This window comes from Mya arenaria, chromosome 12 (genome assembly GCF_026914265.1).
Source record: "Mya arenaria isolate MELC-2E11 chromosome 12, ASM2691426v1".
NCBI classification, from domain to species: Eukaryota; Metazoa; Mollusca; class Bivalvia; order Myida; family Myidae; genus Mya; species Mya arenaria.
Genome location: NC_069133.1, coordinates 21,086,718 through 21,102,136, shown reverse-complemented (window position 1 = coordinate 21,102,136; position 15,419 = coordinate 21,086,718). Strand labels below are relative to the sequence as shown.

The following is a 15,419-nucleotide window of genomic DNA, read 5'->3' as shown; positions in this document are numbered from 1 at the left end:
TAGCTATCAATGCATATATAACTATGTGAAATTCACATATAAAAGTCCCAAAACTCACATAGAACCATCGGACCTACAAGTTTTTTAGGCCTAGCTACGCCCCTGAAATACAAAAGGGGGGTGCATGTCATAGCAATATAGTACATCACAATTCAGTGATATATTAACATCAACTTCGAAACAGAACATACAATAACATGAATGAATAAGCTTGAATGTAACAACATTCATAGCCAGAGATAGTGACATTACAGTGTTATTATAAGTATACAGCTATTAAGGATGTAAAGTATTTGAAACAAATGATATTTTATCAATTTTATGCATAAATTGGAGTGTAACGGAAAAATAAATTATCGGCCCACTAGACATTGAACATGGAAAGTTCGCGAAAATATTATTTTAGCTATATCGCACTTGTCAAGTTTCTATTTAAATGCTTGTTTCAGAGAATTTGCAACCCTGGCATGTTTGAGCTTTTCACCATCGTCGTCAGGCGCTTGTTTCAATATGCGTACGCACTGTTCCGCAGCTAGAAACTTTATTAGTTCAATCAGGCTGTGTATATCACGTGATAAATTGCGTCATATATGCTACGTCGGAAGGCAACATTTTGTCTGAAACAAAGGGCAGCCTATGTCGCTTAAAGAGCCCCGCATTTTTTTGATTACCGACATTTGATAAAGTCATTAGTTTCATCAAACACTTCGACAAACCTGTTTCCAAAATCATGTTTTGACAGTGCTCCGTCAGACGGCCGTATTGTGCAATGGTTTGTCATTCTTGCGGCATATGGACAGTTAATGCACATCAAGGTTTTTTAAAATAAAAGGTACATTTATTGAAAATATGTTGTTATTGTCTAGAGGGAATTGAATACATATATCTGAGTAGTTGTGCACATACAGTAATCAACCTCCAGATCCTACAAATTTAATAAGAAAATGTTTCAATGAATATTTCCTTAACAACCTATATATATCCGGAATTAATTCCAACGTTTTGTCTGCAGTAGAACTAAAACTTTGTTATATAATTAGTCTACACACAAAGATCTGTTTTGCTTGGTTTAACATGACGGTCTCAATAGTTGGCCATAACACTGCAACTTTCGGTAGTCAACAAACGTCTCAAATGGAGTAATATAAAGGACAAGTAGCTCAAACTCTTTACTTATGCTGCGAAAGAATCCATGTATAATTTATTTAAAATAAGATGAGCACGTTTTAAGCCAAGCATATCATCTTCATATTAGTGTGTCCAAATTTCGCATCCTTAACGCGCTCTCAGTATGATTACAAATTCAGTGTGTGTATACCACGTGATAAATTACGTCATAAATGCTACGTCGGAAGGCAACCTTTTGCTTCATGTATTGCCTTAGTCTGGAGTTCCTTCCCCTAACACTATCGTTATCGGGTCAGGCAACGACTAACAATGGCGGCGCCCAGTGGACGCTATAAGGTTACCATTTATTTTACTTTTGTTGATCAAGTTAATATAACAACGGCATTTGAACACTATTTATATGTAGAATATAATGGTACACTCGAGTTTCGGTGATCACTTGTCTGGAATGAAATATTTTGACTTGAGTGAAGTTTACGTAATTCGGACGTTGTGTATTTTCGGATGATTGTCAAGTGGAAATGAATGCCTTATATAACTTCACCTTCTCTTATTATAACTGATGATTAAAATGGGAAATTCAAATGAATAGTTGAACAAGTAAATAGAACTATTACACTGTATTTATTGCATGATTTGATTGTTTGCTTAAAAATAAATGGGGATTTATGTTTTAGATTTTCCAAGTTTCTAGTTCTGATGTCGGAAGACGTTTGCTGTTCACGACAAACATCAGGCCTAAAATGGCTATGCCCAACGGCCATTAAAGGTTGCCATTTATTTTATTTTTGTTGATTCCATTAATGAAACAACGGTATTTGAACACTTGATCTGTAGAAAATAATTACACAATTGATATCAGTTATTTCTTGACTAGACAGAAACTTGAGGCACAAAAGGTACAATTCCTATTATTTAGGACAAGTAACAATTCCCCAATCTTAATATATCAGCCTTGAAATAATTTTAACTTTTTGGTAATTGTGAAGGAGGACCATAGGGGTATGGCATTACAACACACCCTGCCCCTGTGATCAGTTTTTACTACTATTATTTCATTGACCTGGTTTGGGTTTATGTCTTGTCTGAAGCAATGTCACTGCAAAACATTTATTTGTTAAGTGTATTGGTTGCAATGGCCGAGAGGTCAGCTTATCAGACGCCGATTCAGAGGGTCCGGAATTTGATCTCTACCTGAAGTTTTGATGAAAATAGTTCTGGTTATAATCAATAAATGGTTCTTTATTACATACTTAAATCAGATTTTAAAACTACACATCAGTTCATTGCTAAAAACCTAGTATACCTAGTATACAGTTTTGACCATTTAAGCTATCTAAACAATCTGATTTGAGCAATTGCAACCATAAGGATTGTATGAAATATAAAAAAAATGTAATACATAGGAATAAAATACTTGTTTATTTTGTGCATCATTAAAACCTTAACACATGTCTTTTATAACTATCAGACCAAGAGATCACCCTAGGGACCAAATCGCTGGAATTGGATAGTTGTGATATCTCGTCTGGCCAAATCCAAATATGAGGTAACTATGCTTCAAAGGCTCTTACATAGTTTACCGGTAATGCTGTTACACATTTCTGACCATCGTGACATACATAAATCTGTATGTCTTGCGACTGTGAGTTCATCTAGATACAGAAGAAATCATAGAACTGTCTAATGTCATAATGCACCTTTTACTGATTTCAGAGACTAGATACCACAGGATGATTTAGTGTACTTTTCTTGTTTTATTTTTAGGATAATTAAAAAAATTCTGCTACATTTAGTGAATTTAACCTCCTTATGAACCAGATCTTCAAAGAATTGAAAGCATTACAGATAATACAATTACTTTCCTTTCTCGATGTTTTAACAAGTTTGGTGTTTGCGGAAATATTTTCACTTGAGGAGAAAACTTTTATGTCACACCCACCTGCTCAGCAAATCGTATTATGATGAGTTGTCAGTAAAGGTAATTATGTGAAAAACTATGTTTTTACAGTTCAGATTGTTATGAGGATGATTTAATATTAAATATATGTTTAAGATTTGAAGCTATTTTGGTTTCAGTTTACTCTTGTCAAGTTCTGAGAGCTCAGTCAGTTATGTTAGACGACCTTCACATCCCATCCAGAAGAACCAAGGGGCAACTGATGCGGCCGAGCTTGCAGAAAGACACAGATTCAATCTATTTATCTTATAATGTAAAATTGTTGTCAATTACAAGCCTTAATCCTTGTTTAGTTTTGTTGTTTGGTGAAGGTAGTCATATCTTCAGTCATCCTTACGTCTGTATGGCCTAGTGGTAAACAATCCGCCTGCGGAGCGGGGGATAGTGGGTTCGATCCCTGGCCGCATCATACCAAAACTTTAAAAGTTGATACAAGTAGTTTCTTGCCTGGCGCTCGGCATTTAAGCGTAGTGCTTGGTAAAGTGGTGTACTCAATACTGGTTTAACCCAGGAAAGTTGTACCCCCTGTATCTGTGCTTTACACTTAAAAGAACCAAGGGGTCTCTTTGAAAAAGAACTATCTCTTCAGCATGCTGTCCCTTCAGCAAAAACAAAGGACCCTGTTGGAAATAAGTGCTTGCACTTTCACGGATTATCCTTGACCGAAAGGTCAAAAGAAAATTTTAATACATACATACATCCTTACAATATAGTAAGCCAAAGCATTCTGTTGTTTGTCAAGCTCTGTGTTCAGGTTACCTTACTACTCCTTTGACCTCAAGATCTCAAATAAGGAGTCATCTTGTGTCCTTCACCAATCTCTATACCAAGTGTTAGGACCAATCTAGTCTTGAGCATTTCTAGTTTGAAGCATTGGTCTACTGACAGAATTACCAGCATATGCAAAGTAATGCACACCCACTTGTTCAAAGTGGGACAGAACTATCACAATAAATAGATGCTAACTGTCACTGTCACAAAACACTCCTGTCCTAATTTTATGACATCAGGTTTGGTGATAAGTGGTTGTATGTTAAACATTAAAATTTAGAGAGCGGACACTGTGAAGAAATAGTTTGCCACTTCAATGGTCATATCTCTTAAGAGTGATAGTCTGATACAATAAATGGATATGGATGGTTAAATGAACTTGTCCAAGATATAATGACAAAACACATTTTGACCTAACCTGTAGATAAGACCTAAATAAATTTGTTTGATTAGGGCTACATCCTTTTCTGAAATAGATAGGGTAGGTTTCTTTTTATTAGGATTTATGTCATTTTTATCATTAGATAATGGTGTTAAAAGTTATCTTCCCTGTATAAGCATTAAGGTTTTAACTACAAAGTCAAAAGCGATTAAACTTTTTCGGTTTTTCATTGTTTTGTTTTTTTCAAACTGACTATTAAGCAGTAGTGTTGGCGCCTATTCCTTAGGTAGGGTCGGGTAACCAAAGCATATGTATTTTTATAGGCCTTAAAATTGGAAAATGGGTTTTCTAATTTAATTGAGCTGAGAACTTATGCACCAGTCAATTGTAACCACGGGGATTTTACCATCAGTTTGCCACCCCCCCCCCCCCCCTCCAGGGCAGGCATTTTACCTGGGATTGGCTGGACCGAATGTCAAAGTCCCCGCTATTCCCGACCTGGGGGGTGGGGGCATAATTAGTCACAATTTCATCTTTTTAATACTTTCTGTACTGTGACATCCGTATTCCACTTCATGTAGGTTGAAAGTTCAAACATGTTTGGCGAGCTTTATATTCTGTATCTATGGTGAAAGCTTACACACCCAGAAAGAAAACTCTTACGACAAATGCAAATAAACTGACACACTTGTCAATAAGAATGTTTAAATCAGGTGATGTAAGTCATTGAACAGCAAACTTCTTCCAACACCAGAACCGGGAAATCTGAAACATAAACCATTTAATCTTTATGCAACCAAACAAATCATGCAATAAAATAAAATACAGTGTTTAAATTATATTTACTTGTTCCACTATTCATTTAAATTTCTCATTTTAATCATCAGTCATAATAGCAAAAGGTGAAGTCATATAAGGCATTCATTTCCACTTGACAATCATCCGAAAATACACAACGTCCGAATTAAGTAAACTTCACTCAAGTCAAAATATTTCTTTCCAGACAAGTGATCACCGAAACTCGAGTGTACCATTATATTCTACATATAAATAGTGTTCAAATGCCGTTGTTATATTAACTTGATCAACAAAAGTAAAATAAATGGTAACCTTATAGCGTCCACTGGGCGCCGCCATTATTGGCCGTTGCCTGACGTACTGTATGAAATATCAGTAAGCAGGGAACCAGACTAGTATTGCCTAAATTTAACTGGAGATAATGATTTGGGATATATTCCACTAATAATTGTCTTCAGATATTAAATACCATGCATTTTCTCATGAATTATTTAGACATGAAACATTTAAGTCCGTATTCCAAGATGCGTATAAGTCTCTGCTTCGATAATAATTCTAGCTCCTAATGAAAACATTCAATCACAAGTAACCTTTGGAGAACGTTCATTAAAGGGACTAGACACCAGTTGGTCCCTAATTGGCAAATACAGTATTTCCTAAAATTAAAAGTCTAGAGTTGTCAATATGAGCTAGTATGAGACCGATATGACGCCGATAACACATCATTTAACATGGAAATAAAATAAACGCAAAACTTATTTCACTGTTTCAGTTGAGCAGCAGTTTTCCGCTTCTTTGCAATATCCGTTCTTATGGGAAGCCATGAAGTGTTTATATTTAGCATGTAAAAGTGACGTAATTAATACATGTAAATAAACTGACGCTATTTTTAAACTAACTGGATTTTACGTGGAATAAGACAACCCTAGTGAATTTCAAATTGAAGAATGCACAGAATATATTATTTAATATAAAAATGCTTTTATGAAAAATATAATGTCATAAAAACAGTATTCATGAAACCCGTTGCTAGAAATTCCAATTATCTGAGAGATTTTTTTGGATGATATAATTCTTTGAAATATATTTACATTGGAACATCATTAATTTCCAATTTTGCACATAAGTGTAGTACTTCGAATTATCGTACGTTGTAATATTTGAAATAAACGAACTTCTTTTCCAAGCTCAAATTTTATTAGTATAATATTCAACCAATTTCTAAATAAATCAAGAAAGATGTTTCTGCTTTCAAGCCTAAACTCTCTCCCTCTCCGTCGCTGTCCAGTCCGCTATATACTAGACCAGTCACATGTCACCAGCACGTGATTTCTTATCACTTGAAGTCTAACAATAACAACATACGTGTATCCCAAATCTGGACAGGTTTTTAAGCCTGCACCTGGTATATTAATTGAACAATGAAGAATACCACTAATACTTCAGAGTCCTTTAAAGCTTTCGCCGGTGACAAATTGTTAAATGAATACTTCATTGCAACTATTGACGTTTTATCGTCTCATTTGATTAACACAACTGTTGTTTTTTTTTCAAATGTTTGGATAAACCCTAGCTGTGTCGATGTGAACACGTTTTATTTAGTTTTTGAAGAACGCCTTATTGATCAATTTAAACAATCTTGGTATAATTCTATACATAACAGCCCAGTCTTGTGTACTTACAAACATTTTAAAACTTTTTTCGAACGCTCTATGTATCTGGATAAATTTTCTTCAAAGTATCGAATTCCTCTTACTGAATTGAGACTCTCGTCTCACCAGTTACGTAGTGAAACTGGGCGTTATGGAAATAACAGATTGATCATCAAGAACGTTATTGCACCATATGTAATAATGGTTACATTGAAGATGAGTTTCATTTTGTTTGTGTTTGTGATGTATATGATGATTTACGTAGAATGTATTTGAGAAGAAAATATATCGTTAGGTCTAGTATGATTAAATTTATTGATGTTATGCAAGGTACGAATTATTCCGAACAGCTTTATTTGTGCAAATTTATTTCTAAAGCATTTGAACGTCGTCATAACAAATTGTAAATATCGTTTCATGATCTTTATTAAAGGTTTACATTTTGGCTTTTTTGCATACCATAATAAACCTTTGGAAATCTAGCTTTCATCATGAAAATTATTATATAAATATTTACTAATTAGTTGTTAGTCCATCCTCACTGTATAAGTGAAACGTTAGAGTAATGTTAAAGTATCTAATGTTAAAGTTTTATGTTAAAATATTGATTATCAGCTCTTTTCTCATGTCTGAGATTTCAAACCTATCATTTTATCGTTGTATATATGTTTTATTGAATGTATTATATCTATCATGTATTGAGGAGCACTTTGTGTTTAAGTTACTTAATAAATAAGTTGAATCTTAAATCTTAAATCCTTTGAAATACAATAATCTTGACCACTGGCTTTTAACACACAATGGAAAACTGTTTTAATTAAGCGGTCAGATACTTAATAAGTCTATTAAGATTGTTTTAATTATAGTATTGGCAACTGATCCCCTCCAGTCCCAATATTAATGAAACAATAACTTTTATTGTCAAGCCCACAGCTCTCGCTTAACGTACCTTCTTTAGGAATCATGTACTTATATATACACACGTTGTTAAATATATAATATTAATTTAGATGGCCGAAATGATAGTATTACATAAGTTTATGTTTGTTTTCTGTCTATTCTAAATAAACGAACTCATGTCAGTTTTACTCTTATTAATATGCATTGACGTATCGGACAAATGTTAACGAAATAATCAATTTAAATAAAACGTCAATGTTTTTTATAGTAATTTACAATATCCTTAACTTATTGATTATTTGTAAAGAAAAATAGTCTTAACAGATAGAATTTAAGTTCATAATAAGTTAAGCTATCGCTTGTATGATTAGTCTCTTATAATCTTTATTGAAATGCCGTATTGATCCTTCTTTTATTGTGATATGTATGTATAGTTGTTTTGTCAGTCTATGAACGTATATTGAAGATCCTTTTCTTATTAGTATCAGTGGCGGATCCAGAAATCGACGTTAGAGGGGGCATGACTTAGGGACGGACGGATTCACATTTACTCACTTAAAAGACAAAAGTTCAATTTACTGATTACAACCGCCTAATTTCCGTTTGGGAAAAAACGCCAAAGTTCTATTCCAGGTCATTAACTTGTTTATTATGTGATTTTTGTTTATTATGTGATTTATTTAGAAGCTCCAATACGCGCATTGGAAAGTTTAGAGGCATTCGATAAGCATTTGGTGCTTAACACTAAAAAGGTTAGCAAATCTTTTATTTTTTTCTAAACGATAATTCGGCGCTGGGCTGCGCCCGGCCTTCGACTCCATCGTTCAGAAAACCAAAAATGAACAATTACAATCACATGTCAGGGGCGTAGTTAGGCCTAAAAAACTTGTAGGCCCGATGGTTCTATGTGAGTTTTGGGACTTTGTGAATTCCACACAGTTAGTTATAGTTGCAATTATTACTTTAAAATCAAGCCATACACCCTACACGTAGTTTAAATGAACACCAAACTTTGATTATAATAAAACAGAATTTGAGTAGTTCAAAGTGTTCGAGTAGCTATTAGGTTTTATTGCATGTTGGGGTTTTTATTTTTTTAATTTTTTCAAAAAAGTTGTAGGCCCAGGCTTACAAGGCCTATATGTAGCTACGCCACTGCATGATGTTGAAGATTGTTTTATCGGTATCAAGTGTCAAGTTTTGTTCATTAAACGTATATCATTCAAATTAAACAGAAAGTACATTGAAATTAACTTAGAGTGCATTCAGGTAAACTTTTAAGTTATTTTAAAGCATTAGAGGAAAATAAACTCTAATGTAAAGTTTAGTAACATGAATTTACAAAGGTTAATGTGCTTTTTAACATGCTGGGTTTAATTTCGTACACGTTTAAATAACAACTAATTTGTGTAATGTTCTGTAAAAATAATTCCATTATTATGTAAGCACTTAGTATAATACTGTGACTGTATTTAATGGTCAATATACTTTTTTGTCAAACGAGAACGCTGTATACTTCGTGTTTGCAAACACATTCATTTATTTCAGTAAATCAGCAGTCAGTCGAAATTGATTTTAATCAGGTGAAGCGGTAGATATAAAAGGTCTAAGTGGATAGTTTACACAATATTATGTAGACCACTAAAAAGGGTTAAGATTGTTAGCATGCACTTAAATAAAGGGTACGCGATTGTTTTGCACCAAACCATTTCTTACTGTAAATACAGACTTCAAATACATACTTTGCATACGTACTTTAAATACAAACAAGTACTTCAACCTTCTCAAAGTGATACAACAATGTATGAATACTATCTTATAAACTATGTATATAGCAAAAACAAGTTTCATTTTTAATGGCCGGAAGAATGGTTATGACTTCCTCGTTCCGGAAAATTGATATTCCACATGTGAGCAGTGATATCAATGGGTGAAGAAGAGTGCGTCCCATCAAAGTATTATATTTGTGGGCAAGTTCACAAGAAATAGGTCATAGATATGGATCATAACCATGAAAATGAATCCTTCAATATTGTTTGCATTAATTAAATATTACCGTGCTCGTACGAGTTACATTTTGAGGCATGAATGCAATACTGTACTAAATGAGAGAATTTGTCCATTAATTTAATGTGTTTCTCCGTCGTTTGATGAGTACTTAACGCACATGCTTGGCTGAGTATTGTTATTATCCAACATACATTAACATAACTACTTCACTTCAAAATGCAATTTCGCATGAAAAGAGAAGCAGCTTTACTGCTGGTGGCATCGACCTGATGTTTCTCTGAATGATTGCTTTTCATCATCTTTGTGTACATGTGTTTTAACATGTAAAGGCGACTTGATGCGGATTGATTATGATGCTGTTGGGGAATATAACTTATGCGTCGCTAGTGCAAAATCGTTGTAATACTTTTTCAATATTGCTCGCTTTAAGTGTATAGGTTCTGTTTGGAATACAATGTTGTTTTCAATAGTGTGTGAATTATTATGTATGATATTATGCCAAATCACCAAACAGCCTTGATCTAGTAGTGTTATTGGCTTAGGTGTAACAAATAAAGTTTCGATATACGCCGTGTCAAATCGTTGCAATGTAAAATGGTGCTAGTAACGTTAGTTAAGTGGTGGAATAATGCCGTTTTGTGGTGGAAAACTTCACCAGAGGTAAGACAGTTTATATAAGTTATTAAGAAAATGAAAAGTAAAAAAGGGTGCAACAAGAGTTACTTGGCCAAATCTTGTAGTTGCACCACTTTAAACTGCGTTATATTACGTGTTAAATTGTTGTTAAAGCTGCACTCTCACAGATAGCCACTTTTGACAACTTTTTATTTTTTGGTGTAACAAATAAAGTTCTGATATACACCGTGTTAAATCGTTGCAATGTAAAATGGTGCAAGTAACGTTAGTTAAGTGGTGGAATAATGCCGTTTTGTGCCGGAAAACTTCACCAGAGGTAAGACAGTTTATATAAGTTATTAAGAAAATGAAAAGTAAAAAAGGGTGCAACAAGAGTTACTTGGCCAAATCTTGTAGTTGCACCACTTTAAACTGCGTTATATTACGTGTTAAATTGTTGTTAAAGCTGCACTCTCACAGATAGCCACTTTTGACAACTTTTTTGTTTGTTTTGGAATAAGCCAACTTTTGTGCACATAAAAACAGTGATATAAGACTTCTTACAAAATATTAGATCGCAATTTTTCATAATACTGTTCGAAAATTTGTTTTATGGCTAATAGCGTTGGTTACGATTTAAGAAAAAATGAATGTTTCGGCAGTTTCCGGACAATTAAGTTCTGTTCTATTGTGAGTTATCTTATATGACTGGATTGAAGGCATTGATGCAAAAATCAGCTGATTCTAAATAAAATATTAAATCACATGCCAAAACTGTCAATATGTGAGAGTGCAGCTTTGAAGGTATCACCATTTACAACTTCACTCCATCGGTGCTTTATGACTTGACATGTGTGCTATTACAACTCAAAGGGAATTTAAATGTCATAAGTGGCATGAGTTTAAGTGACAGCAATTTCCAGTCACATCTAGATAACAACTATTAAAGAAACAGAATGGAATATGCCCAGATCAGGGCGCGATACCCTAGATCACTTAAAATGGACCCCATGGAATGACGTGGCCGTCGTAAGGCACACATATACACGGAGGATAGCTGTCTTGAGCTTTTAACCATTAACGAGAACTCCGAATTTCCCAGTTATGCCCTCTTGTTCAGAGTCCTAGTGAAGGGATTACCAATTTGATAACCTGGGTTGGTATTCATAAAACATCTTGAGTCATTTCCTATCTTAAGCCAATTTCTTACGTTAAGTATCGAACTGATCATATGATATAATAACTTAATATTATCTAATATACTTTATCTTCATTGATTTAATTGCATATTTCTATGCTTTAGAAAACAAATACTTATAGATGTCTTTTAATTAGACAATGAAAATTTTAAGAAATCGACTTCAGTTAAGAAATGAATAAAGATGTTTTATAAATACCGGTCAAGTTCTTTTAATTCGTGTTAGAGTATAACAAATATTGTCATATAAATATAGCACAAATTTTATTTTTGTTACGTCAGAAGCTGTATTGAAGGTCACGGTCATAGTTTTTTATGATCAAGGATCTAACTTGCCTCATAAATAGCGTGTTTTTCCCCGAATGATTGAGGAAATGACTATATGTTTACAGTGAGGAGGAATCCAAATACATATATAGAATCAAGAATAATATGAAGTCATCTTCTATCTTTCCTTGTGAGAAGGACTATAAGTATATAGCATGTGTTTCCGGTACGGATGGAAAGATCCCACCCGAGGGCACGCGCGTAAGCCTGTAACGAGGCTTGCCTAGTTACCGGCCATGCAGCGTGCCCGAGGGTCGGAATTTTCGGTCCGGACCGTATAAACATGTTTGATATTTTTTCTATAATTATCTATTTGTGGAAAAAATTGACGTAGAAAACGATTTTTTTGTATATTTCACCAAAAAGCGCGTGCGACGTTGTTTACTGACGTCATAAAGCGCAGTAATTTTCAACCAGTTTTGACGTCAAGTAGTTCCTCTAAAACTCAAGTATTAACGGTTATTTATTTTCAGTTTTTATTAAAAGTCTTGCATACTTATATATTTCATTGCGCTTTATTGAAATGGCTTAATATACTTTTCATAGACCATACAATAAAAGAAATAAGAAGTGGCGCGTTGTTGCGCGTGACTCATCTTACATGGGGGTGTAAGACGGATTTTTTTGCAGCACTGGTCACATGACAGGAAACACCTCCGTATGCAAGAAAAAACATTTCATTTTATCGATTCCTTACCTCTGATCATTTTGCCACTGCAAAACACCGTTAGTCAACCACATAACAACGGTACTTAAACCACTTCTCCTAGTAACTGTAATGATAAGACACGGTGATGTTTGTTCTAGTGCGTAAATAGTGAGTGACGTCATAGCGGAATGGAATAAGATTCGATTTTTACAACAACAATTTGCATCTTGTGAGTGACCAATGGAGAATCTTGAAAGATTTCGTGACTTGGACTCGCCCTGGTCATGGGTGGTTCTGGTCGCCAGTTTCGTTTCGCTGTTTGTGGTAGGCGGGACAAACTACAGCGTTGGGCTCGTCCATAACGTTTTATTGGACCGCTACAACGGGACGCAGTCGAGCACGGCGCTGGTGGGGGCCGTTTACACGTCCATATCCAATGTTGCAGGTAGGGGCGAGTGTATGTACGAATGTATACTGGATTAACTATAATATGTTTTAATATGAAATTTATAATGTAATAGTTTTTATTATTTTATTTACTTATTTTATCTATTTATTTTATTTATTTTATTTATTTTATTTATTTATTTTATTTATTTTATTTTATTTATTCCTTTTATTTTATTTCTTTTATTTCTTTTATTTAAATTTAAATTAAACATTAAACCATAACATATTTAACATAAACATGTATATATTTAGACACATTTTAAGAGAAAATATATTAATTATGACAATCGGAAAACAAACACAAGTGCAAAAATAACGATTGACGTTTAACAAAATAATATTTCAAAACACCTCTATTTTTATAAGATATGAAACACACTAGCTAGTTAACCAAAATCTAACATCAAATTGCTTTTAGCAAAAGAAAAATGGAAATTGGAATGTTATGAAGCATAATGGGTGAACTGGCGATTAATCCCTTCAATAAATCACAACTGAATGAACGATCAAAGTTTAATGCTACTGAATCTAGTAAATTGTGTATTCAGGTATGGTTGTGCGTCTGTATATCATACACACAATTACACTTATTCGCTGGTACCAGGTGTAAGCACTAGATGTCCCCTACGTTCCTGTCTTCGGGCGTCACATCACCTTTTTCTAGTTGCATCACACACACACACACACACACACACACACACGCACACACGCACACACACACGCACACACACAGACACAACAAAGTCCACACACGGACATATACTAGCATATAAAAGTAAAATATGAGGTCCTTGACCCTTGTAGTCTTTTTTGGTCAATCTGACCCAAAGCTGGCCCTTATTGGCTGGTATAAGGCGTTAGCCCTAGATGTCCCCTACGTGCCAGAACCTTGTCGTCGGGCCTCTTCGAGCGGCATACTTATAATCTCCTTCTTATGCACCAGTCAATTGTAACCACGCCACCCCCCACCCCAAGGTCCGGAGGTGTACCGGGGATAGCGGGGGAAATGGGCCGTGTTTTTACATTCCTGGTGGCCTCGCAGTTTCGAGTGAATGCGGTGGTTTTGTTTTCGCGCCGAAAAAAGCGGGGAATGGGCCATAACTAGGTATCCCGGGGTGCAGGAGCATTTGGCGGGGATTATACCAGCATTTTGTTCCCGCGGGGCGGGGATGTTACCCGGGATTGGATGGACCTTAAGTAAACCTCCCCGCTAGTCCCCGGACCTTGGGTAACCACGCCGGTTACATTTGACTGGTGCTAGTATTATCCCCAAAGATGGCATGTCGACATATTTCGTTTAATTATATAAAAGATAAAACATAAAGCACAACGGTTACCCTTATCGCTATTTCCGAAGTAATGTGTGGTCGTAAACAACTTGAGCAAAGAAAACTTTTATTTAGCAATTAACCATTTAACAGTTTTAGTTCAATATTTTCCTCTTATTTGCTGCTACGGTAATAGAATGTGTTGGTATTTGGGCGTACCTAGTTCAGTCATTATTTGTCATCGGCTGTTTCGTTTTGGTTGCAAACTCAGAGAGCGTTTTGACCATTTTCACCAGTACCCCCCCCCCCCCCCCCCCCCCCCACACACACACACACACACGTTGATTAAATGGGATAATTTTAGCTCACAAAGCTAGTGGATGGATTCTGATTTAAACTTCGAAACCCTGAAATTACCATGAATAATGTAGTAGAAAGCAAATAAAAATTATTGAAATACTGTAGGAATAAAATGTGTCAAATAATTTTTAATAATAGAAAACAAATTTATTTAAAGGGAAAGACGGATTAAAAGCTAGCAAATGCAACATCTAACTATATTTTGCATGTTAACGTATTTATGCAGCCTTACAACTGAGCAATTTCATAATAGCGTATTGATTAAAAACACAGCTGGCAAACATGAAAATTGCAATTATGAAACACATCATACTTAAATAAATGCATGCTAGAATGTCATAAAACATAATGAGTGCACTGGCGGATAATCTCTTCCATAGTCATCATGCAAAATGTTATTTAGAAAGTACTTTATGAACATGTAACAGGAGCACCGCGAAGCGAACACACACGCTCGTCTGTTTTTGTATCATTTCGAGCAAGGGGCATAACTCGACAGTTATTAAAGTCTTAGTTATGGGCCTCTTTGAGCATGTGCGTTTTTTTCTGGCAACATGTTTTCCAAGTTTCAGTTGAATATCTTGCATGGTGTTTTGGGTAGAGCTAAGTTTAAAGCAATTTATACTGTTACATGCATATTTTAAGTTACCGGGCATTTGCGTAGTACATGTACACTAGTTGCGATTATCATGCCTTTTAATGTTCACTTGTCGGCAGTTGTAGTCATGACGTCATCGCTCATAAAAAGGCTACACTGGATACAGTAAAAATGGCCGCCATAGCGAGTTTACATGGGTGGAAACTATCTGTTAAAACATGTTTAATTTGCTTCATTGAAACTTTTTTGCGCTACATGTATTGATTACGCTTGGCTCAATGATTTTTCGCCAAAATTTATCAGCGATGCCAGATCCCGATCTCGAATGCCTACATAGTACGTTTCGCATTGAA

At 34.9% G+C, this 15,419-nt stretch overlaps 1 protein-coding gene and 1 long non-coding RNA gene across 4 annotated transcripts in view; both read left to right on the top strand.

Moving 5' to 3' along the window:
* The first annotated feature begins 1,414 nt into the window (after positions 1 to 1,414).
* On the top strand, positions 1,415 to 3,361 carry LOC128211577 (uncharacterized). The gene is made up of 4 exons (XR_008257309.1): positions 1,415 to 1,464; positions 1,806 to 1,897; positions 2,600 to 2,677; positions 3,208 to 3,361. It is a non-coding gene; the product is annotated as an uncharacterized LOC128211577 (long non-coding RNA).
* A 6,443-nt stretch (positions 3,362 to 9,804) lies between these two features.
* The window catches only part of LOC128211575 (monocarboxylate transporter 9-like), a 15,538-nt gene continuing 9,923 nt past the window's right edge, over positions 9,805 to 15,419 (top strand). Inside the window, exons 1-2 of one of the 3 annotated variants that reach the window (XM_052916534.1) lie at positions 9,805 to 10,000; positions 12,549 to 12,835. In XM_052916534.1, coding sequence (XP_052772494.1) covers positions 12,631 to 12,835 — 205 coding nt within the window. In that variant the 5' untranslated portion in view covers positions 9,805 to 10,000; positions 12,549 to 12,630. Of the gene's footprint in view, positions 10,262 to 10,327; positions 10,554 to 12,548; positions 12,836 to 15,419 lie in introns of those variants that run through there. The other 2 variants (XM_052916533.1, XM_052916535.1) reach the window with 2 other exon arrangements.